The following is a 24,522-nucleotide window of genomic DNA, read 5'->3' as shown; positions in this document are numbered from 1 at the left end:
GACAGACGATTTTCCGGTTCTTTAACAACGTAACTCTTTTTATTTACTACAGCTATAGACGCTGTTAAAAAATCCCTATGGTGTATAATATAACAATAATTAGCTTTCCATGTAATTCTTTCATGTTTTACTATTGGTTTTGATTTCATAATAATCTAATTTTTAAATCACTTACGTTTAGTGTCTTTTTCCAATTTGTTATTTGTAATTAGTTTAGCTCAATTCCGCTTAATTATTTTTAAAGATCCTGACCGTTCTCTTTCCGTACTGTAGGCTTAGTATCTGTTTAGATGATAATTAGGATATAAATTTTTACCAAACCTCGCATGCATTTTAGCAACGCAATCACCTTTGAGAAACAACGATGTACGAAACAACGTATCGTTTGTAGCACAGAACGGTTTTAGAAAACTATCTTAAAATCAACTAATTAATAGTTTTAAGCAAAATTTTAATTTTAGTAGTTTTAAGGCAAAAAATCGGCACTTTTACTAGTTTTAGGGTTCACTTTTTTTTCTCGCTATCGAAACGCTCTTTCTTTATTTACTTCTGGCCTGTCATTTTCTCTGCTTCAGTTCGATCCCACTGGTTCGCTGACGTTATGGAAGAATTACGGCTTCAACGTAATGTTGACGAAGGTGCGTCGCAACGAAAGATTGTGACACTCCCCCCGGTACTTCTAGGTCTAGGGTCCGACGATGTACATCAATTCGCACCGACGTCTAACACTGCTAGCTTCACCGCTGGCCTTTCGAATACTCCATGTTCAGTCTGCACAACTGCGCGTCGCACCTGTCCATCTTTGGAGCGGACTGCACGAACCACACGACCCTTCGGCCAACAGTTTCTTGGCAGAGTGTTGTCTACAATAACGACAATGTCTCCTACAGTGATCGGTTTGGTTCGGTTGAACCACTTTGTCCTCCGTGTGAGTGTGGGCAGGAACTCAGCTATCCACCGACGCCAAAATCGGTTGGCATATACCTGGGACATCTTCCAGGTGTGTTTCAAGGCGTAGCTGCTGTCGACGTATGCGATCGGGGGCTTAGAACCGTCTGACGACCCTATCAGGAGATCATTCGGTGTGAGCGCTTGAGAAAACTCATTGTTTAGTGGTAATTCTGTCAGAGGTCGGGAGTTAATGATAAGCTCGATTTCAGTGAGTGTGTTCTTCAGTATTTCGTCAGTGGGTGTTCGAGTGACTTGCAGGTGCTTCAGGACTTTCTTCACAGATTGAACGAGGCGTTCCCAGACTCCGCCGAAATGAGGTGATGCGGGTGGATTGAACGACCATTTTGTATCAGCGGTGACGAAATATTCTATCAATTTGTCCTGGTTTACTTGCTGTAAGGCTTCCTTCAGTTCACGGCTGGCTCCGATAAAGTTGGTGCCGCGATCGCTAACTATCTGCACCGGCATACCTCTCCTGGCGATGAAGTTTCGGATGGCAAGGATGCACGAGTCGGTGGTAAGACTGTGTGCGACTTCAAGATGAACCGCTCGTACAGTTAAACAAGTCACTAATACGCCCCATCGTTTTTCGGTCCTCCTACCAACGGCCACGTGCATTGGCCCGAAATAGTCGATACCGACGTAGGAGAAGGGACGACAGAATGCTTGTAAACGCTCGGACGGTAGACCTGACATCTCTGGGGCTTCCGGCTTCGCTCGTTGAATCTTGCAGAGTTGGCATCGTTCTCGAACGCGCTTGTAGGCCGATTTCAGTCCTGGAACGTAAAATCTGCGTCGGACCTCGTTAAGCGTGGTCTGGTGATTCAAGTGGCAGAACTTCTGGTGAATATTGGCGATAATAAGGTCTGTGACCGGATGCCGCTTAGGCAGCAGGATTGGATGTTTTGTACACTCGTCCACATACGCACATTCGTCTATGCGACCTTTCATTCGCAATAATCCATCTCCACCGATGAATGGACTAAGTTTGTACAGCGAACTACTCTTCGGCAAAACGTTCTTCCACGGCAATGGCTTTGGCTTCTGCAGTAGGGTTTTCTCTTTAGCAAACTCTGTCTCTTGAACCGACTTGAAGATAGCTAACTGCGCCTTCTCAAGTTCTTCTTGCGTTAGAGGTCCAGTGACGATGGGTTCCTTTGACAACTTCCGCTGTAGATTCGACGGAAATCGTTGAACGAAGGCTACATGTCGTTGTAGTCGCTTCCACTTCGAGAAATCTTCCCAGTGGAATAGAGCGCGTTCCACAGAATGGTGCAGTACATTCAGTGCTGACCGCTTCTCCTCTGCGGTGTGCTCAAATTTGAACTCGGCGGCAGGCCATCTTTTTGTTGGTCCCCACAGGAACTCAGGGCCACGGAACCAGCGGCTGGTAGGAGTGAGATCCGGCAGCGTCTGCCATTTCGTTGCATCGTCAGCGACGTTTAGCTTTGTCGGGACCCAGTTCCATTCGGAAGGCTCCGTCAATTCCAACATTTCACTGATCCGCACCGCAACGAACTGGTTAAATTTCCGATGGTCGGAATTCAGCCAACAGAGGACATTTCGTGAATCCGTCCAGAAATATTTTTGCACAAACTTCAGTTTATGTGTCTGTATAATGTCGCTCGCTAGGCGAGCTCCAATGACTGCTGCTTGCAGTTCTAGTCTAGGAATCGACACGAATCGCAACGGAGCTACCCTCGTTTTCGCACGGATGAGCGCACATTCTACTTCACCGTCTTCTTCGAACCGCAGATATGCAACTGCAGCAAAACCATTCTCCGACGCATCTACGAATACATGCAGCTGGACCACATTCTGCTCACGTAAGCTCGTCTTCGTCCGATAACATCTTGGCACGCTGACCGATTCCACTTGCGGAAGAACGCGTAACCACGTCTGCCACTTCTTAAACTGCTCGTTCTGGATAGGATCGTCCCAACTTACACCACTGCGCCAAATTTCCTGTTGTAGTATCTTCAGGAACATTAGGAAGTGCGCCAGTAGTCCCAACGGATCGTAGACTGTCATCAGCGTGCTTAGAATCTGCCTTTTCGTTGGAACGATGTTACCTTGCAGTAGTTCGGCGTTGATTCTCGGAGATACCTTGAAGGTGAACGTATCGGTCGCAGTACACCACCACAAGCCGAGAACTTTCTCCGTCGCCATCTCACTTGACAGATTCAAACTCTTTTCGCCGGCAGTTGCTTCCAATTCCCGCAGCACTCGTTTCGAGTTCGACAGCCAGTTCCGTATTTCGAAACCCGCCTCCGCGTGGACATACCGGACATCTTTCGCCAGCTGTAGCGCCTCTTCTTCTGTCTCTACACTGGAAAGCATGTCGTCGACGTAATGCTCGTTCACTATCGCTTCGACTGCCCTCGGGAACTGTTCCTGGAACCGCTGCGCATTGTAGTTTTTTACATATTGCGCACAGCTTGGTGAACACGTCGCTCCGAAGGTCATTACTTTCGTAACGTAGACATCTGGACTGCGGTTTTGCTCTCCGTTCCGCCATAGAAATCTCAAACACTGTTGATCAAACCGGTTCATCAAGATCTGAAGAAACATTTCTCGAATATCACCTGAAATGGCAATGCGGAACTCCCGGAAGCGCTGTAGTACAGATACTAATGAGGTGACTTGATCCGGTCCCGTTAGCAGGAATGAATTTAGTGAAACTCCCGAGACTTTAGCGGCTGCGTCCCAAACTAAGCGCATCTTTTTTGGCTTGTTGGGATTGACTACCGGAAAGATAGGAAGATACCAAACTCGATCGAATTTCTCGGTCAATTGGTTTGCCGTCAGCTTCTCTACGTATCCGGATCGTTCGTAATCGCGGATCTTCTCCTTCACCGATTCAGCCAGTTCAGGGTCTCGCTGCATACGCTTCTCCAAGCAGACCAGTCGTCTCATCGCCATCGATTTGCTGTCTGGTAGACGAACATCGTCACACCGCCAAAGCAATCCGGTTTCCACTCTCTTCCCTTTTATACGCGTTAAAGATTTCAGCAGCTGTTCTGCTCGCTCATCATCTTTTGAAAGAAGCGGTTTAGCTGAACGCACTATTCCAAGGCTATCTAATGAGAAATAGGCCTTTATTGTGTTATGCAGCTCTGTGTCGCTTCGCTCACAACACGGGCAAGCATGAAGGCTGTGATGGCCTGTAAAGTTTGTCATTGCCGGAACAGGTGCCGAACAAGGCCCGAAGATTGTCCATCCTAGACGGGTTCTTGTAGCTATTGGCTCATGTTTTGCGCCTTCTCTGCTATCCAAAGCATGTCCCAGATGACAGTTATCTATCCCTATGAGGAGTCTAGGCCGAACATTGTGGTACGAATCACCCGGCAGCTCTCTTAGATGGTTATATTTAAGTGTTAATTCATCCATCTTGAGAGTCTGTCGAGGTAAAGCGAGGCTTTCAACCGTATGCACCTTTGGGATCCAATACGATTTCGCGTCATTTATTCCTGAGATCTCCAGCGCTAGTTTCACGGATTCTGCTTCTTGCCGTTGATGATCGGCTGTCCACCCTAAGCACAGTGGATAAGATTCTCCATTGAGACCTAACTCTTTCAGAAGGCCATGTTCCATCAGGGTAACTGAAGAACCATCATCCAAAAAGGCGTATGTACGAACAGAGCTCCCGCGTCCGTGAATCAGTACTGGAATGTATCTAAACAACACTCTACCTACGTTGCTTACGTGAGCGTTGCAGCTTCCATAACCGGTCTCAACGTCCGCCTGTGACGTTGAAGGCTGAGGATTTAGATATCGCGGGTATCTAGAATCGTCGTGTAACAATTTATGGTGCATGTAAGAGCAACCATTCTTTCCACAAGCTTCCCTCACCGTACACGCTCCAAAATGTTTTGAGAGACATTTGCGACACAGCTTATTATTTTTGACAGCTGTCCAGCGAGCCCCGATGTCCATATCTCCAAATTTTGCACAAGAACTAGGATTGCGACATTCTTCGCTGCATATTAAACACCTTTTCCGCGATGTTGCTCCAGAAGGCATCGGCGAGCAAGAGGCTGGACTTGATTCACGGTGTAAGTACACTTCCTCCTTCCTGCTTCTCCTGTCAGATTTACCAGTATAATCGCCGAACGACGAAGGAACCGTCACCACGCATGCTGCTTCAACTAGTGTTTCAAGCCAGCTACTAAAGTCCGAAAGAGTAACCGCGTTTAGTGTTTGCCGATGTCTTGCCCAGTCAAGCTTGATAGTCGGCGGCAATCTTTCCACAAGCTCTTGGAGAAGCGCAACGTTGCACAGATGTTCGTTTAATCCACAAGCTACAATCGTTGCACACATATTCTGCACTGCAACTCCGAAATCGATCAAGGTCCCAAGTTTCTCCGTCTTGGGCGCTGACATTTCTCGTATCTTAGAGACCAGTGAATGGACGATCACTTCTGGTCGTCCAAATAACGTACGTAGCGTTTTAATAACACCTTCGAGGCCAGTTGGGTATAGTAATCTACTTCGCACCGCTTCAAGAGCCTTTCCTTTTAAGCTGCGCTGAAGTCGAAGTAAATTCTCTTCATCACTGAAGCCACACATCCTGGTGGAATTCTCATAAGTAGCAATGAATAGCGGCCACTCCTCTGGGTTACCGGAGAAAGCGGGAAGTTCTTTTGCTACTGCTTGCCGCGCAGCGAGTTGGCTTTTGCTGAGCTCGTGAAGAGAGGTCGCAGACTGTTCATACGACTGTTGATTGCCGGAAGAAAGGTTCGCACGGAGATTTAAACCATCACTCATTGGAGCAGATCTGCTCATGCCGATTTCCATAGCCTGCAATCGCTCCTCAAGCCGCCTCGTTTCAAACTCCTGCTTTTTCGCCATATCTTGCAACTGCTTTTCCATCCGCGTTATTGCCGAACATACATCATCTGCAACACGAGATTCAGTTCCTAACGATGTTGAGTTAGCATTAGGAAGTACGATGGCAGGAACACTCAGCTCCTCCCGTATCTGCTGCTCTTTTCTCTCCAAATTCAGTAGATACTGGCGCTGTAGATTGCTTATTGCCTTTTCCATTTCAAGATCCTTCTTACGCAGTAACTCTTCATACGTATGCTGTTGCTGATCAAACCTAGCTTGCATTTGATCCATCATTCTTTGAAACCGTTGGACTTGATCGATTTGATGTTCTTGACCTGCAGTCGACTTTTTCCCTGCTCCACCCTGTACCGATGCCTCACGGGATGATGTGCCCTGAGCTGCACGCTTCGTTTCACACGACGAGCAACTCCAGTCTACATCTTCAATTCCTTCGTCGACACCTACGCACTTAAAGTGAAACCACCGACCGCAATCATCACAACTCACCATTAAGCTATTATCCGGATCATCACATATTCCACAACTCACACCCTGCCCTTTCGCGCGACTATTTTTTGGCATACTGAAGCTTCCCCGATCGCAAATAAACGGATTTTTTAAAATGTTGCGAATGCAACAGACAGACGATTTTCCGGTTCTTTAACAACGTAACTCTTTTTATTTACTACAGCTATAGACGCTGTTAAAAAATCCCTATGGTGTATAATATAACAATAATTAGCTTTCCATGTAATTCTTTCATGTTTTACTATTGGTTTTGATTTCATAATAATCTAATTTTTAAATCACTTACGTTTAGTGTCTTTTTCCAATTTGTTATTTGTAATTAGTTTAGCTCAATTCCGCTTAATTATTTTTAAAGATCCTGACCGTTCTCTTTCCGTACTGTAGGCTTAGTATCTGTTTAGATGATAATTAGGATATAAATTTTTACCAAACCTCGCATGCATTTTAGCAACGCAATCACCTTTGAGAAACAACGATGTACGAAACAACGTATCGTTTGTAGCACAGAACGGTTTTAGAAAACTATCTTAAAATCAACTAATTAATAGTTTTAAGCAAAATTTTAATTTTAGTAGTTTTAAGGCAAAAAATCGGCACTTTTACTAGTTTTAGGGTTCACTTTTTTTTCTCGCTATCGAAACGCTCTTTCTTTATTTACTTCTGGCCTGTCATTTTCTCTGCTTCAGTTCGATCCCACTGGTTCGCTGACGTTATGGAAGAATTACGGCTTCAACGTAATGTTGACGAAGGTGCGTCGCAACGAAAGATTGTGACACCAGCCAAAATTATAGACGCAGATGGACTTCGTTCTCTTTCTCGTGCCTTCAACAACAAGGATTCCGTGAACCAACGCGATGCCGCAAAAAAGGTCAACTGTTCCCACCAGTACATCTGCAAAATATTGAAAAGAGTCGGAATAAAGTACCGAAAGAAGACAAGAGTCCCGGAATACACTGAGGAACAGAGTTTGACGGTGAAATTCCAATGCCGCTGGTTGATAAAAAATTATTCCGGAAATTGCTTTGTATTAGATGATGAAAGTTACTTCCCTCTTTCGAAGACCCACATATCCGGAAATGATCGATACTACTCCGTGGATTATTCTACTGCATCTCATCTCCGAACATAAAATACAAGTTTAAGCATAAATTTGAACAGAAAGTGATGCTGTACATTGCCATTTCCAAAAGAGGTATTTCTAAGCCATGATTCAAGCTATCTGATTTGGCTATCAATCAAGATGTGTACCAAAATGAAAGTTTGAAGAAAATGTTGATCCCGTCTCTACAAAAACATCATGCAGCTGGACAATACATGTTTTGGTCGGATAAATATCATTGCATTACACCAAAAAACACAATCGTTCCTGTTTGCCTATTCGATCTCATTTGTACCCAAAACCACAACCTGACAAATCTACCTCAGTATCGCCTAATCGACGATTTCTTCAGGATCTTGAGCTCCTTGGTGTACAAAAATAACTGGAGAGCCACGAATTGCAAACAGTTGATTGATAGAATCAGGAGATGCATTCGCAAAGTTGACATGACGGCCGTACAACGCTCCTGTTCCAACATCAAACGGAAGCTTCGCCGTACCGATCACGGACCGTTTTCACTGTTGACTAATTTTTTTTTCAACAATGGACAATGTATCTTTAATTTCGGCAGATCAGATCTTCTTCAAGTACCTTTGTCTTTTTTTGACAACTTGAGGAATAAATTCCAAAATTTTAGTTGTCACCCGTTACATGTTACTATCGCTACAAAGAGACTTACGTAGTCCTGCGTCACCTATGTGGTCGTGTCTTGTACACAACACTTCTGATTTTTTGAATGTGTCCACTTGACAAGACCCCTCCCTTTTTCTCTACAAAAGTTATTGTGGCATTAAGAGGTATTAAGAAACGAATGTTCCTGCAAGATTGATTTTGAATTTTCTAATAATGTTGGCAATTCAAGTGATTTCAGAAAGCATCACGAATCATGCCAGCTGAGTTATAGTTACTCTGAATGCAAAAGTGTCCGTGGCGTACAAATGATAAATACATTATGCTGTACAGGCATTTAGTCGTGACCACACACCGCACTGCCAGTATGCTTCATTACCCACTTTTCATCCGTTTGGTTGCAAGGCACCGCATGTACACAACGGTGAGCTATTTCGGTTGCAGATACGCAGAGCAAATATGCTGATTATTTCGGCCATTTAATGCGGAACCAACTTGCTTTGGCCTGCGAAGCACACTGCATTCATCTGCCATCCACTAACGTACATCGGTGAACCGACACGCACAGATCCTGTGCCCGTTCAACACATTTGCGTGACCTGCCATGCCATAGCTCGAGTTGATGACTCTGACCAGACGCAACTGCTGAAACTTGGAAGGTCATGTCAAAGCAGCCGTAAGTACGACCTCAAATCGTTATGGTCCTGCCGGTACAGAGCCGGGTTGTTTGTTCCCAGCGTGTGCTTCCGTGTTTGCACACCTATTTTATACTCGGTCTTGGGCAAATATGAACAACGGAATGCATAGTGCATTGTATATGTGTACAATTGAAGATCCTTTTATGTGATTGATTATTAATTGTTAATTAAAACGGAATATTAACGACTTATAAATTATATTTCGCACAATCGTATTCATCGTCGAGCAATAAGGACACATATATTCGCGAATGCAACAATAAGACGGGATCCGATTTATCGTTGCGGGGTTGCAGCATGAAATAATTTAAAACTCAGATTAAAACGACTGTGGCATTCTTTATATGGAATTTATACTCTTACCCGGAGTTACTAACTTCTACTAAAATCTATAACACAGCTAATTTTGTTACAGAGAGAAACATTATTTTCACTATTTCTCAATAATGTTTGAACCCAATATTGTTTGATTTCCAAATAAAAAACAATAATAGATGCGCAAAATTCGGGCCACGGGACCTAACCTTGCCATGCGTATCGGCAAATCATGAGCAGGACCGGCGCTAGCCAATTTGTCGATCCACGCAAAATCTCAAAAAGGCGCCCCCAGAATAAACGAAAAACAGCCGGCGCTGCTGTGTGCAAACATTTTACTACCTACAGACTCGAAAACGCACAGTCTCGTTGCGTCTTTCTGCATAACCACTCAGGAGGCAAACAACACGTGAGCAACCAGCTGCCCGTGAGGGCTAGCGGCACACTAGGATACATATTTTGCGTTACTTTTTGTTTTCTTCTTCATCTTACACCCTCGATTCTACACGCGGGTGGGAGTGTGAGTCCTTGCGAATGATCGCTATCAGTTGCTCAGGTTGCACGTGCGAGAGCGACGACCTGTTAGCTAAATACACACTCGCAAAAGTCGTTGCAGTGCATGAATAAACAAGAGCGGGAGTCCGAAAGGAACGCTAAGAAATCATAAAACAAAAAAAAAACAGAGAAAACAGGGTTAGAAAAAAAAACAGAGAAAACTGAGAAATTAGAAAACAGATAAAACAGGGTAAGCAGAAGACTTAGAAAACTAGGAAACCAGAAAACAGAAACGGAAGAAAACAGAGAAATCATGATAAAAAGAAAACAGAGAAAACTGAGAAATCAGAAAATAGAGAGAACAGGGTAAGCAGTAAACAGAGGAATCTGAGAAACCAGAGAAAACAGGGAAATCAGACAACAGAGATAACAAAGTAACAAGGAATACTGAAAAAGTAGAAAACAGAGAAAACAGGGTAAGCAGAAAGCAGATGAACTAAATTTTCATTGCAACCGATACTATTAACCAGGAAATTTACGTAAACGAGTATCTGGTAGAACGTGCGTTGCCTTTCAGGAAGTAACAGACTATTTCATGCTGTTTTGGCCTCATTTCACATTCCATGGCCATGGAAACCTGTGCTGGCAAAAATGTCCAGTTGGTGCCCAAAGACAAGAACTTTCCAAACATGCCAGAGCTCTGTCCAATTGAGAAATATTGGGCCCCCGTCACGCGGAACCTGAAGAAACCCCCAGACGGATTTCACGTCAACTCGTCTATAGGGTGAGCAGCACCCTCTCAGATTTCATTGAAACTTTTTGTGTATAGAGGGTTTACGTAAAAAACAGCTTTGCATACTTAGTTTTTCGAAAATTGGTCTAGACTAAGTTTTGGAAAGGGCTTAATTATTGTTCTCTTTTTTATTATAACAAATATAACTCTTTAGACTTGGGTTTTATCGGCTTATCAGTCAGAAAAAACAAACGAGATTTAGCTTTGCCCTAACGTTTCAACATTATATTATGTCTTTTTCAAAGAGCTGTAAGGGAAAGGGGTACACAAAATATATATGGTTTTACATTAATCGGAAACATTTCTTACAAACAAATTTTTCTCAGTGTACTTACATAGCTATTCGTTTTGTCGTATTATTGTTTATATAGGTATCGTCATTGTGCGTCAAATGTATCGTCATGCATATAAATAAAAACAAAAATAAAAACAGAAACGTACACTAACATCACACACTAAACAATTGTCGACCAACATTTGAAAGGGGCGGAAGAGCCAACTGTCAAACAGACCGAGCGAGAGTTATTTTTTGCTGGAGCAGCATAGGAAAATGAACTCTCACTCGTTCTGTTTGACAGTTGGCTTATCCGCCCCTTTCAAATGTTGGTCGACAATTCTGCTCATACCGCCATCACATCATTCACATGCAGCGGTTTGTCCTGCGTTCTGTTTGCTATTGTTGACAATGGTATGAAAGATGCCGGCGTATGTTGTACTAAGGCCTGCGATGTCACTTCTCTTGTTGACTGTGTTGGTGTTTGTCGCTATGTGGCACATCTCGAGAATCGCAGTGCTACCATATTTTGGTGTTGGTCGAGTATTGTTGTGTCGTGAAGATTGAAAGTGTGTTTTGTTTTTATGCAATGTGCCAACAATGCTGTTTTTTCACTGAGTGTTGTAAATTGTGAATCATCGAAACTAGTATCTGAGCTAATCAATTTTTGTAACGCATTTATGTTTGATTTGTGTCCACTAATTCTAGTTTTTAATTTGTTCGTTGTCATACCTATATACTGTGACTTACCATCATTACAGGGGATGCCATAAATTACATTGCAGTGTTCGTCTTTTGCTATTTTATCTTTTGTTTGTGTATAATATTGTTTAGCTAAGTTTGTGTTTCGTGTGGCTAATTTTACGCTAGAGTAGTCTTTTTTCAGGTATTTGCCTATTTTGTCAGTGAGGTAGGGAATGTATAATATTGACCGGTAAGTAGTATCTGCGTTGTTTTGGTCCGGTTGGTTGACAATATTTTGTCGAGTGTTTCTTCTGTTGATGAGGCGGTTACGTAGTTTTTTCGGATAATCATTCAGCTCTAAATGCCGGTGCATTATCTCCAATTTCGATGCTTCTGACAGACCGGGAGACAGTTTGTCGACTCTGTTGATGAAGTTGATGGCCATATTTATTTTTTGATGTGGGGGATGCGCTGACAGATAATTTAGGAAACGGCCACTCGCAATGGGTTTCTGATACCATTCGGTGGAGATGTGTTGGTCATCGTGCCTCACTAACAGCATGTCCAAAAAGGGTAACCGGTTGTTCTCCTCAATCTCACAAGTGAATTGGATATTGGAATTGTAACTGTTGAAAGTGTCGACTACATGATCCAGTTTGTCCAGTGGAATGGCTGTAACCAAATCGTCCACATACTTTTTGATGAACGGTAGTTTTACATTCAGTCGTTTTAAAACGCAGTCTAATAGGGTTTCTGTGACAAGGTCCGCTATTGTAGGTGATAGCTGGTTGCCCATAGCTGTACCAAAAGTCTGTTTGTAAAACCGACCGTCGAACTTGAAGAAACTGGCGTCAATGCAGAATTCTACTAGCTCAAGAAACAAATCTAAACAAATGTTTTTGGCGTGTGGTTTAATTTGTTCCCAACCACATATCACGTCATGGCATACTAGGTCTTTCGGAATACAGGTGAACAATGACACTACATCTAGTGAAATCAACGAGTATCCAGGCGGTAGTGTAACACTATTGATAAAATCACAAAATTCGAAGGAATCCTTGATATTGTACGAACTGTCGATTGAATTTTGAATCATTTTTCCCACAAACTTTGAAAGTTCGTAAGACGGGGCAGTCATATTAGGTACCACTGGTCTCAAAGGCAAGCCGGGTTTATGTGCTTTCGGAAGTCCGTAGATTCTTGGGCATGATGCATTTTGTGATTTTAAAGTAGAGGCTGTTTTTCGGTCTATAAGTTTCAGATTGTGTAGCCGCTCGATAAGAGAGTTGGTGTTACGCTGAAAACCTGATGTGGGGTCTCGTGTCAACAGTTTGTATGTCTTGGAATCCTCAAGAAGCGTTGACATCTTTTGCTTATAGTCTGACGCACACATAACTACGGTTTTGTTGCCTTTGTCTGATTGTACCACAATAATGTCTGGATTAGACTTCAAGAATGTTTTGGTTACTCTTTCCGCCCGTTCACATGTTAGAGCAAGCGGTTCCCACTGTTTGCTGCGATTGGATGACTGGTAAAGATGATTTTGTATAATGTTTGCTAATCCACAGCGGTTTCTATTCTGCACATCTATGTCGGAATTTGCCTTCAAGATACATTCTATGTCCGCAATCAGATGAAAATATGGGATTGTGTTCGAAATGGTTTGGGGTAAAGCAAATTTGGGGCCAAGATTTAGCAAGAATTCTGTTTCTGGTGGTAGTATTTTTGTGGTTCCATTGTGGACAGCTTTTGGGTTCCCTTTCGGTATTTGTTATTGATCAAATTATTACGGCCGTCCCAACAGAAACCAGCCAGTCTTTTCTTGCAAGTCAACAATCGTATTACGACAAACATTTGCAAAGTCAGACTACTTCCACAAAGAAGAAATTTGATCGATTGTTTAGAACCGTTATGGAAGGTAGAAGTAAACAAATACCGAAAGGGAACCCAAAAGCTGTCCACAATGGAACCACAAAAATACTACCACCAGAAACAGAATTCTTGCTAAATCTTGGCCCCAAATTTGCTTTACCCCAAACCATTTCGAACACAATCCCATATTTTCATCTGATTGCGGACATAGAATGTATCTTGAAGGCAAATTCCGACATAGATGTGCAGAATAGAAACCGCTGTGGATTAGCAAACATTATACAAAATCATCTTTACCAGTCATCCAATCGCAGCAAACAGTGGGAACCGCTTGCTCTAACATGTGAACGGGCGGAAAGAGTAACCAAAACATTCTTGAAGTCCAATCCAGACATTATTGTGGTACAATCAGACAAAGGCAACAAAACCGTAGTTATGTGTGCGTCAGACTATAAGCAAAAGATGTCAACGCTTCTTGAGGATTCCAAGACATACAAACTGTTGACACGAGACCCCACATCAGGTTTTCAGCGTAACACCAACTCTCTTATCGAGCGGCTACACAATCTGAAACTTATAGACCGAAAAACAGCCTCTACCTTAAAATCACAAAATGCATCATGCCCAAGAATCTACGGACTTCCGAAAGCACATAAACCCGGCTTACCTTTGAGACCAGTGGTACCTAATATGACTGCCCCGTCTTACGAACTTTCAAAGTTTGTGGGAAAAATGATTCAAAATTCAATCGACAGTTCGTACAATATCAAGGATTCCTTCGAATTTTGTGATTTTATCAATAGTGTTACACTACCGCCTGGATACTCGTTGATTTCACTAGATGTAGTGTCATTGTTCACCTGTATTCCGAAAGACCTAGTATGCCATGACGTGATATGTGGTTGGGAACAAATTAAACCACACGCCAAAAACATTTGTGTAGATTTGTTTCTTGAGCTAGTAGAATTCTGCATTGACGCCAGTTTCTTCAAGTTCGACGGTCGGTTTTACAAACAGACTTTTGGTACAGCTATGGGCAACCCGCTATCACCTACAATAGCGGACCTTGTCACAGAAACCCTATTAGACTGCGTTTTAAAACGACTGAATGTAAAACTACCGTTCATCAAAAAGTATGTGGACGATTTGGTTACAGCCATTCCACTGGACAAACTGGATCATGTAGTCGACACTTTCAACAGTTACAATCCCAATATCCAATTCACTTGTGAGATTGAGGAGAACAACCGGTTACCCTTTTTGGACATGCTGTTAGTGAGGCACGATGACCAACACATCTCCACCGAATGGTATCAGAAACCCATTGCGAGTGGCCGTTTCCTAAATTATCTGTCAGCGCATCCCCCACATCAAAAAATAAATATGGCCATCAACTTCATCAACAGAGTCGACAAACTGTCTCCCGGTCTGTCAGAAGCATCGAAATTGGAGATAATGCACCGGCATTTAGAGCTGAATGATTATCCGAAAAAACTACGCAACCGCCTCATCAACAGAAGAAACACCCGACAAAATATTGTCAACCAACCGGACCAAAACAACGCAGATACTACTTACCGGTCAATATTATACATTCCCTACCTCACTGACAAAATAGGCAAATACCTGAAAAAAGACTACTCTAGCGTAAAATTAGCCACACGAAACACAAACTTAGCTAAACAATATTATACACAAACAAAAGATAAAATAGCAAACGACGAACACTGCAATGTAATTTATGGCATCCCCTGTAATGATTGTAAGTCACAGTATATAGGTATGACAACGAACAAATTAAAAACTAGAATTAGTGGACACAAATCAAACATAAATGCGTTACAAAAATTGATTAGCTCAGATACTAGTTTCGATGATTCACAATTTACAACACTCAGTGAAAAAACAGCATTGTTGGCACATTGCATAAAAACAAAACACACTTTCAATCTTCACGACACAACAATACTCGACCAACACCAAAATATGGCAGCACTGCCGATTCTCCGAGATGTGCCACATAGCGACAAACACCAACACAGTCAACAAGAGAAGTGACATCGCAGGCCTTAGTACAACATACGCCGGCATCTTTCATACCATTGTCAACAATAGCAAACAGAACGCAGGACAAACCGCTGCATGTGAATGATGTGATGGCGGTATGAGCAGAATTGTTTAGTGTGTGATGTTAGTGTACGTTTCTGTTTTTATTTTTGTTTTTATTTATATGCATGACGATACATTTGACGCACAATGACGATACCTATATAAACAATAATACGACAAAACGAATAGCTATGTAAGTACACTGAGAAAAATTTGTTTGTAAGAAATGTTTCCGATTAATGTAAAACCATATATATTTTGTGTACCCCTTTCCCTTACAGCTCTTTGAAAAAGACATAATATAATGTTGAAACGTTAGGGCAAAGCTAAATCTCGTTTGTTTTTTCTGACTGATGAGCCGATAAAACCCAAGTCTAAAGAATTATTGAATACAGTCGATAACCACGTCAAATATAACAAATATAACTCAAAAATATAGGACCTACAAAAAACCCAAGCAACACAGCTTGTTATAGAGTAGTATAACATTACATACATCAGAACTTCTCTATTACCAGAAAAGCGCAAAAAATTGATGTCTAATGAAACAACAATTGAAAGAAGTATGTATCAGGTTAATTCGTACCATTTTAAAACATTATTATAGCATAAGCTACAACTTGTTCTTCCAGTAGTTTAAATTTAGTAATGGAGACATAATAAACACTTCGTGTTGACATGTTAACAAAAACAAACATTATTCATTTGATATGAGCTGTCAAATAAATTCATGTTATCACAAAACATCTCAAAACCTTAATAATAACGACACATGTTTTCAAAGTACGTTTATAGTACTCTTAAACGACTACTTTCCATGACGATTATTTTCTAGCTTGTTTTGTGTGTTACTTGGGAAATGATCTTTGGGTGACTTTGGAAAATTTTCTGAATTTCCATAAAAAAGTACTGAGAAAAGTAAAAATTAATTTCTACACCGAGTAAAAAACAATTTCAAAAATAAATATGGATTTTCCAAAAACGGCCATCTCAGAAAGTAATGAATTTTTTTTTAAGTTAGATAACTATATGGCCTACAATTCTTCCATACATTGCAAAATGGGCTTTTGTAAGCGAAAAAAGTTTTTCTAATAAAAACTTTTTTAATTCCTTTCCAGAAAAAAAGGTTTTTAGACATTTTCGAAAATTATAGCACCTACAAAACAATGATCTATGAGTGACTTTTAGAAAATCTGCTGAATTTTCATAAAAAAATACTGAAAAAATAATCACTTCTACACTAAAAAAAGCATTTTAAAAACTAAAATTCGATTTTTCAAAAAAGGCCATGACAGAAATTGATGATTTTTTTTGAAGATAGATAATTACATGGCCGACAATTCTTCCATACGTTGTAAAATGGGCATATTTTAGGGAAAAAAGTTTTTCGAACAATAACTTTTTCCGGAAAAAAAGCATTTCAGTATTTTCGAAAATTTAGTACCTATAAAAAAATTATCTATGAGTAACTTTTACAAAATTTTCTAAATTTGCATAAAAAATATCGAAAAAACTAAAAATCATTTTTTAATCTGTAAAAAAATCGAAGAAATTTTTAATGAAGCTAGATAATTATATGACCTACCAGTCTCTCATATATTGCAAAATGGATGCTTAAATACATCCATTTTGCAATATATGAGAGACTTGTAGGTCATATAATTATAAAAAATTAAATAAAAAATTTTCTTTGTAAGTAAGTTTTTTAAGTAGCAGTGTAAATTTTTTTGTAGGTACTATAATTTTCGAAAATATTTAAATACCTTTTTTCCGAAAAGGACTTAAAAAAGTCTTTGTTAGAATCCGTCCCTAGTAACCGTTGAAAACAAGAGGCAAAGCAAACTGGCATTCTGCGGCAAAACGTGAACGAGGAGGCTGTAATGAATTCGATGGTTGGAAATTTACTGTTTCTCTGCTGAAAATAGTTTTGACCACTCTTTCGTCGTGCATTCTGGCCACGTACCCAGTAGAGATGGTCGGGTTTCATATTTTCCAAGCCCGAACCCGACCCGGGCCCGAAAATTTTTTTGCTGTCAAACCCGGACCCGACCCGAACCCGAATTTTAATTTTCTCTCAAACCCGAGCCCGACCCGAACCCGAAATTTTATTTTAAGTCAAACCCGAACCCGACCCGAACCCGGATTTATTTTTTTCGTTAAGCCCAAACCCGACCCGAACTCGAATTTTTTTTCGGCCAAGCCAAAGCCCGATTAGCGTTAATATTTTTCTCGATAAAAAAAGAAATAGTAGAGGACCAAACTTTGCATTATGTTTTAAATATATTTTCTAATAAAAGTAGCTAAACAGAATTGTGTTATAACGCCGTGAAAATGAACCAAAGAAGCAATGGGTCAAATGACTCCTTCACGGCAGAGCTGCCATAAATACAGATATTTGTGCATGCATAATCTTTTAAATAACATAAATAGTTTATGAAGTACTTTAAAATTCAGGAACATTAGTAGAGCCAGAAATCACAGCAACTGAAATAATTGATGGGTCCCAAATTTATGCACGCACAAATATCTGTATTTGTGGCAGCTCTGCTTCACGGTATGTTTAGTGTTAAAGACAGCTAAACTTACAACTATTCCAAGGCGCGAAACTTTTTGGAAATCGGAATAGAAACCAATGATTTATGATAGCAGACAATTCTAGTCTTCTGTCAGTCCACCCAATCACTAGTTTGGGCGTAGTCATGACATGATCCAACTAACGAATTCTGGCGAATTCTGGAATATATAACGTTTGGTCTAAACTCAATCTAATTCTGAAAACACTAAAGCATCTAAAAACAATCAGTACAGTGTAGCTGATATCTGAGTCATACTAAATATCATTAAAGTACTGCTTATTTTATTATGTTAAAATAATACTTTTACAAGAACTGAACCATCTCCACATGGTTCGGTTTTTCATTACCCAAACCCGAAACCCGGACTTATTTTTTTCGCTAAGCCCGAACCCGAATATTTTTTTTTGGCCAAACCCGAACCCGACCCGAACCCGACACCTGGTGAAAGTGTCTAGCCCGAACCCGACCCGAACCCGACGGGTTTGGGTTTTTTTCGGGTTTCGGGTCTGAAAACCCGAGACCCGACCATCTCTAGTACCCAGCCCATCACATTGTACTACTTTCACTATATCAACATATCTGTATACTTGACATAGCTCGTTATTCTTGCGTCTGCGTCACATTCCATTTTGCCGCTAAAATTTTACGCTCAAAAACCTCAAGTACTCGTCGATAAGCTTCCTTTAACATCCTTGATTCATGTCTGTAAAGGGCCATCTCGGCACCAAGAACACGTTCCCTTCTAGCAATCACGTACTTTGTTTTGGTGGTCTTAATGGTAACCCAAGCAACAATGTGAGTTTTATTGTACTCTTATGGCGGTTTTGAGGACCAATTTTGGTCTTAAATGCCATCATAAAAGTATAAAAAAACCCAAATTGTTACTTGGGAAGTCCCTTTCATTGCTCTACGGTTGATTCCGATGATATCGACGCAATCCGCAAAATCAAGAAGCATGTGAGATTTCATGATAATATGTAGTTCCGTTCCTTCCTTTCTTTCGTTTGCTTACACCATCCAAGGCAATGTTTAACAGCAGTCTAGAGAGTGCAGCTCCTTGCTTCAGTTCTATCTAAAGCAACGTCATGAAAGCGACTGAAGTATCGCTCACTATTCTGACGCATGATTTTGACCAATCCGGTGTCGTACGAATCAGTTTAGCTAGTTTCGTTGGGAAAAACTGTTCTAACAATGTCTGCTACAGCTCGTTTATTTTGACTGAATCGTACGCCGCCTTGAAGTCTATTTTTTTTCTATATTTCATATCATATTAGTTGAACTGGCAAAATAATTATATATTATTACAACGCGTATAATATTTCCTGCTCGGAACTACTCATAACTTGTAGACAAACAACGCAATTCTCGGACTTGGATTCTTGACAATTTCAAATATCTAAAGGAGATAAGTTTACGCAAACCCTTGTTGGCCTGTGTTGCATTTTTCCAATATTTTTCCGAGAGCCTGTAACAAGTTCCAATTATTACTCCATGCTAAAGTTGACACGTTTGATACAAGTATCAATTAGCAATCACCTATTCATTGATTATTCCGATTCGACATTGTTCCAGATGAGGTGTCAAATCCGTGGCATAAATTTCCCACTCTATGTAGGTGCTCTAACTTCCGCGTACGCAAACATTGCACCTTTAGTTTGCTCTGCTAAGCCATCCATCACTCGCTGTGGCCGCCACTGGTTGGTTGTGTGGTAACATGTATCAACGTGTCATGTTTGTGCACATTTATTATTCAGCGGCCAGTAATTGTAAAACCATGACAGACCATCAACGCGGAACGCTAATTTTTGCCGGTTTATTTTTTCTCCACCATTCATGTGTCAACACGGTAACTATCGGTCGCTCGTCGGTGTGGACAGTTTTTCATCACAGAACTGGCCCTGAATGCAATGATATCCGCAACGGAAAGCAGAAGTATCATGTTTTATAAAGTAGCTACGCTAATATTGGTACTAAAAATATCAAAGTTTTGTTTTCGTTTACCGTAACTTTTACGTTCGACAAATAGCCCTTACTGTTAGTATGGAAGCATGTTTCAAAAATAGAGATTTCTTTTACTTTAGTGTACTAATGTTAGCTTTTTATTTTACCTATACATCTGTGTGAGTACAAGAAGGCCAAGATTAGTGCAAATACCTACAACTGTGAATAGTATTTACTTTTCAATACGTGTTTGGTTTCAGCCAACAGAGAGTCATGCAATGACAAACTAAAGCATACGTACAGTTGCTTACCAATAAATTATCGTTTTTTATAGCACTGAAATTGAAGCCCATACCAATTGGTGATCCAAAATAACAATCAGTATGTTTCAAAATTACAAGGTGTACAATATTGCAAATAGCCTACCTGGGTGCTTTTTTTCAATTGATGTAATAAATTAAAATCAGTAGAATTATTCTTCAGAGTAAGTAGATTAAAATATTTAGGACCGATGTTGAAATCACATTATTGTATTATACCCATTGTATATATTAACATCATTAACCATGAATACTACACTCACTAATAAAAACCAAAAAGTTTCCTTTCATTTAAAATCATGAATAATTTGACATCGTTTCGGAAAAGAACTTCCAAATTCCAAAATTCCATAAGGCAACCACATTTTTCGCATTTGGTGGAGACGCACCATACATTTTAATCATCAGAAGGAGTATGACATCATTCCATTGTCTGCGAATTTGAAACTAAAAAGTCTCGACAGGACACCATTTTATTGACACTCTATCGCTGTTCTTTTCCAATAACAAGATAGTTTAAATAATCGTTTTGAGTGAGCTGCACTCAATAAGCCTCATCAAACTAATTTTCAATCAAAACAAGAGAAATATTATTTGAAACATCTTCCTTCAGGTCAAGCTTTGAAAATTAAGCTTCAACCTATTTCCTTCATTGGGAGAGCGAATCAAAATTACCACACAATGCTTTGTTCCTGTCTCAAAGCAAACAGTTTCAGTTCTCTTCCAAGCTGTTCAAGATGATTGTCTTCGGGATGAAAATCATGTTCCCTGATTACTGCAATTCCAACACCATTTTCCGGCCATAACTACAATCAACTTCGCCGGTCGGGTCGTTTAGGTTTCAGCGATACATGCAATATTAAATTAAAATCTACTCAATCTAATAACCCTAGAACATTAAAATTTTAATTAAAACTTAATTCAATCGCTTCTTCCAGCTCAGCTCGCTTCCCGACAGTTGTACAGCGGCAGTGGAGCTGGTCTGCTGCACGTACAGCATTCGCCGCCGGATCCGACTGGATTTAAAATAGAAGTGTAGTATAGAGAGCTTCAGCTGCCTCGGTCAGGCTCCGGCTACCGCTGGCCGTTTGTTGCATTGCACTGCCCTACCTACCTACCTACCTACCAACCTACCAACTGGTTCGATGGTAAATCTACCTCCCTGAGGATGCCACACACTTTGAAATGAATGCAGGATCACGCGGGATGTGATGTATCCCGATGGACCTCCTTCGTTTGCACGCATCCGACACACCCTGGCTGGATGTCGATGTTTAGTGCTTAGGGTGATTAACGCTGCGCTAGTAAATAAAATAAATTCAAACTTTCAAATTACACCTCGCCATATCAGTACGAGATAGGAGTTGCAGTTCGTGAAAATCAACAATTACAGCTTTAAGTTCTTAAATCACCCTACGCAATAGCAGTTTATGGTTCGAACGGAGGGCAAGGCAAGCGGAATTTGTGCTCTTCTACCACTTTGTAACGGTGGATTTGCGGATCGTTGTCACCGCAGTGAAGTATACAGTCGCGCACTGCACTAAAGTGGTTACAGAGAACGCACGTTTCCGTCCACGTTTCGATGTCTGTAGGTATGCAGCTCTATGCGATTTATTTCTGTAGTCAAGCTCGGTTGAAATTGAGTATTGCTAATCCGTATAATATTGCTCGACAACCGTACAGTACATAAAGCTCTGTCGCTACTATCACTGGTAACGTAACTGCGTAACGGAAAACAATACAACATAGCCTTATTCATAAAATCATGTCATTTGTGTCATACTAGGCGGATTTGGAAATCAAGCTCATGCATGTAGCACGGTGTTTTTGTTAGCTTACGATCAAAAGTGTCCTAAATGTAATATAAGCTAACATCGCTGTTCTGCTTCAACACAACTGTAGAAATAGCATTATATGCTCAGTTTATCTTTTGCACTTTGAATGCGGTACCGTTAAGCTTTTTTACATGCGATTATAAAGATTGGAAAAACCCTCGATTACTCGACAGATTTATGTCGTGTAAAAATGCACTCAATCGTCCTTGTAAATTTGGATATTATTATTATGGTTAAAATTACGTTGTAAGCAAGTTATAGTGACTTAGGTGCTGTTATTAGTTCTACGGTGCTGTGTACGATAGAAGCAATCGTTCCGTGTTAAGTGAGGCAGTCTTTCTAGAATCCAAGGGCAGTCAATTTTGGACGCCTTCTCCAGTAAAAAAGTCTAAAATTTCCTTGTTTTTTTAATTTTATGAAGGTTGCAGAATTAATCATTACCGCTGGTTTTATTATGGTATTACGCAAAACCAAGATGATACTTACAGCTAGCTATAAAACCATAATAAAACTATTAATAAAGCAAATTTATTGTAGTTGCTTATATTACTACGATAAAATCAGTTGACTGCGTCACATTTCTTATAACCTTACTATAAGTGTTTCTATGTAGGCGTAGTAATACAATGACGTTAATACGTCTAAATTGATTGGTGAAAAATAACTACAAGAGATCATATATGCAATGAAACAAATTTTCCTTGAATCATAAGTTTATACAGAAAAAATTGACAACGTTATCAATTGATTTGCGGCAGCCATGGCGAAAACAGTCAAGTGACTACGCTCAATGCTTTATTCGTATTGCCAGCTTTACCCCGGAGCGTAGTGTATGAGATATATTGGACGCCATCTTTTACCTCCTTGACAGGAACGTAAAATACCTGATTCCCTGCCAGTCGTCGCCGACCAGTGTCAAGTACAGCTCGTCATCCATTACACGACACCTCGCGTTTCGTTTTTCGCCAACACCTTCAAGCTGCCAGTTGCAGCCAGGGATGCCACATATAATTCTGTGTTTTTTGTTGGAAAAATCTGACAATCTGTACGGCGAAGAAAAATATCTGTGCAAAAATCTGTCCAATGCAAAACAATGAGAGTGAAAGAGATAGAGAGTCATTTTGCTGACTATTCCCGTCTATTTCACTCTCATGTAAAAGCTCAAAAATCTGTTTAATCTGTGTAATTTGGCGAAAATCTGTGTTCTATGCATACAGATTCTGTACAGGCGATTTCTTTCAAATATCTGTTAAACACAGAATAATCTGTGCATGTGGCAACCCTGTTCGTGGGAAATTATCAAACCGGCTTTGTGGACGGGTAACCGACAACAGACCAAATCGTTGTGTTGCGACAGATCCTCCAAAAATTTCGCGAAAACCAAGTCCCTATGCACCATCTATTCATGGATTTCAAGGCCGGTCAACTTCCAACTGACACAGATTCTGTCAGGACATGGTTGTTTCAGACAGTATCTGCACAAATTTGGGCATGCGGAGTTCCCCGCATGTCCCGAATGCGTGGATTTTGAGGAAGCTGCAGAACAAGCGTTCTTCATATGCCCTCGTTTCGCGGGCGCGAGAACCAACATGATGGCAGTGAGAGGACAGGACACTACTCCAAATAACTTAGTCCAAAGCATGTGTTTCAGCTCGGACGTCTGGGGAACGGTCAATGCGGCAGCTACCCAGATTGTTCTTGAGCTACAAAACCGCTGGAGAGCCGATCAACGGCGAATAAATAGCCTAACTACCATAGTTCAGCAGTTATCTAAGAGGGTGCGTACTCCCTGAAGTTATACCGATAAGGTGGTGCCAGGGGGGATGGAGGCTGAAGACTCGAGTGGGTCCGGATCCTCACGCTCCATTAGGGGGGTCGGGATACCAAACCCCACTCCCTGAGTGGTCTTCTCAGGTGTCTGATAGTACCGTATCTTCTAAGGTGCTCAGCAGATTTACTCGTAAAAAAAGGCCGGTCACGATACTACCGACTGTGAAGAGCTATGGAAAATTATAGACGAAAACGGCTTTCCGGGAAAGCTGACAAGACTGATTAAGGCCACAATAGACGGTGTACAGTGCTGTCTGCTGTGTGAGTATATCGAGCGTGTTATCACGCCCGTTCGAAACACGTAGGGAACTTCGACAAGGAGATGGTATTCCTTGTTTCCTGATGTTCAACATCGCATTAAAAGATGTTATGAAATGTGCGGGTTTTAACATGCGCTGAACGATCTTCAATAATCTAGCCAATTTATCTATTTCACTGACTGGATAACAACTGCAGCAGAGCGATACGCAAACGTATTCTTGCCGGAAGTCGTGCTTACTACAGACTCTACAAGACCCTAAGGTCTGGTAAACTTCACCCCCGTACCAAATGTTTCATGTACAAAACGCTGATAAGACCAGTAGCTCTCTACTGTAGTAGCTGTCCACGAAACGTGGACAATGCTCAACGGGGACTTGAAAGCACAAGCCGTTTTGAACGTCATGTGCTTAAGACCATCTTTGGTGGGGTATGTGAGAACGGTGAATGAAGGATGAACCATGAGCTGACGCAGCTCTTTGGC

General features: G+C 41.0%; 2 protein-coding genes across 2 annotated transcripts; one reads left to right on the top strand and one right to left on the bottom strand.

Annotated features, from left to right (window-relative positions):
* Positions 1-705: 705 nt before the first annotated feature.
* On the bottom strand, positions 706-3,867 carry LOC128740289 (uncharacterized). The gene has a single exon (XM_053835827.1). It carries the CDS (start codon positions 3,865-3,867, stop codon positions 706-708), a length of 3,162 nt encoding a protein of 1,053 aa, XP_053691802.1.
* Positions 3,868-13,859: 9,992 nt separating this feature from the next.
* On the top strand, positions 13,860-21,154 carry LOC128740287 (uncharacterized). The gene is made up of 2 exons (XM_053835826.1): positions 13,860-14,931; positions 21,054-21,154. Exons 1-2 carry the CDS (start codon positions 13,860-13,862, stop codon positions 21,152-21,154), a joined length of 1,173 nt encoding a protein of 390 aa, XP_053691801.1.
* Positions 21,155-24,522: the final 3,368 nt, after the last annotated feature.

The sequence above is a fragment of the Sabethes cyaneus genome, chromosome 3 (assembly GCF_943734655.1).
Source record: "Sabethes cyaneus chromosome 3, idSabCyanKW18_F2, whole genome shotgun sequence".
In the NCBI taxonomy this organism is placed as follows: domain Eukaryota; kingdom Metazoa; phylum Arthropoda; class Insecta; order Diptera; family Culicidae; genus Sabethes; species Sabethes cyaneus.
This window is presented reverse-complemented; position numbering and strand designations above follow the sequence as displayed.

Coding starts and splice junctions, on each gene's coding strand:
- LOC128740289 (XM_053835827.1), bottom strand. CDS start 3,867: ATGAGACGACTGGTCTGCTTGGAGAAGCGTATGCAGCGAGACCCTGAA.
- LOC128740287 (XM_053835826.1), top strand. CDS start 13,860: ATGACTGCCCCGTCTTACGAACTTTCAAAGTTTGTGGGAAAAATGATT. Junction 14,932..21,053: donor TGGCATCCCCTGTAATGATT/GTAAGTCACAGT, acceptor CGCTTCTTCCAG/CTCAGCTCGCTTCCCGACAG.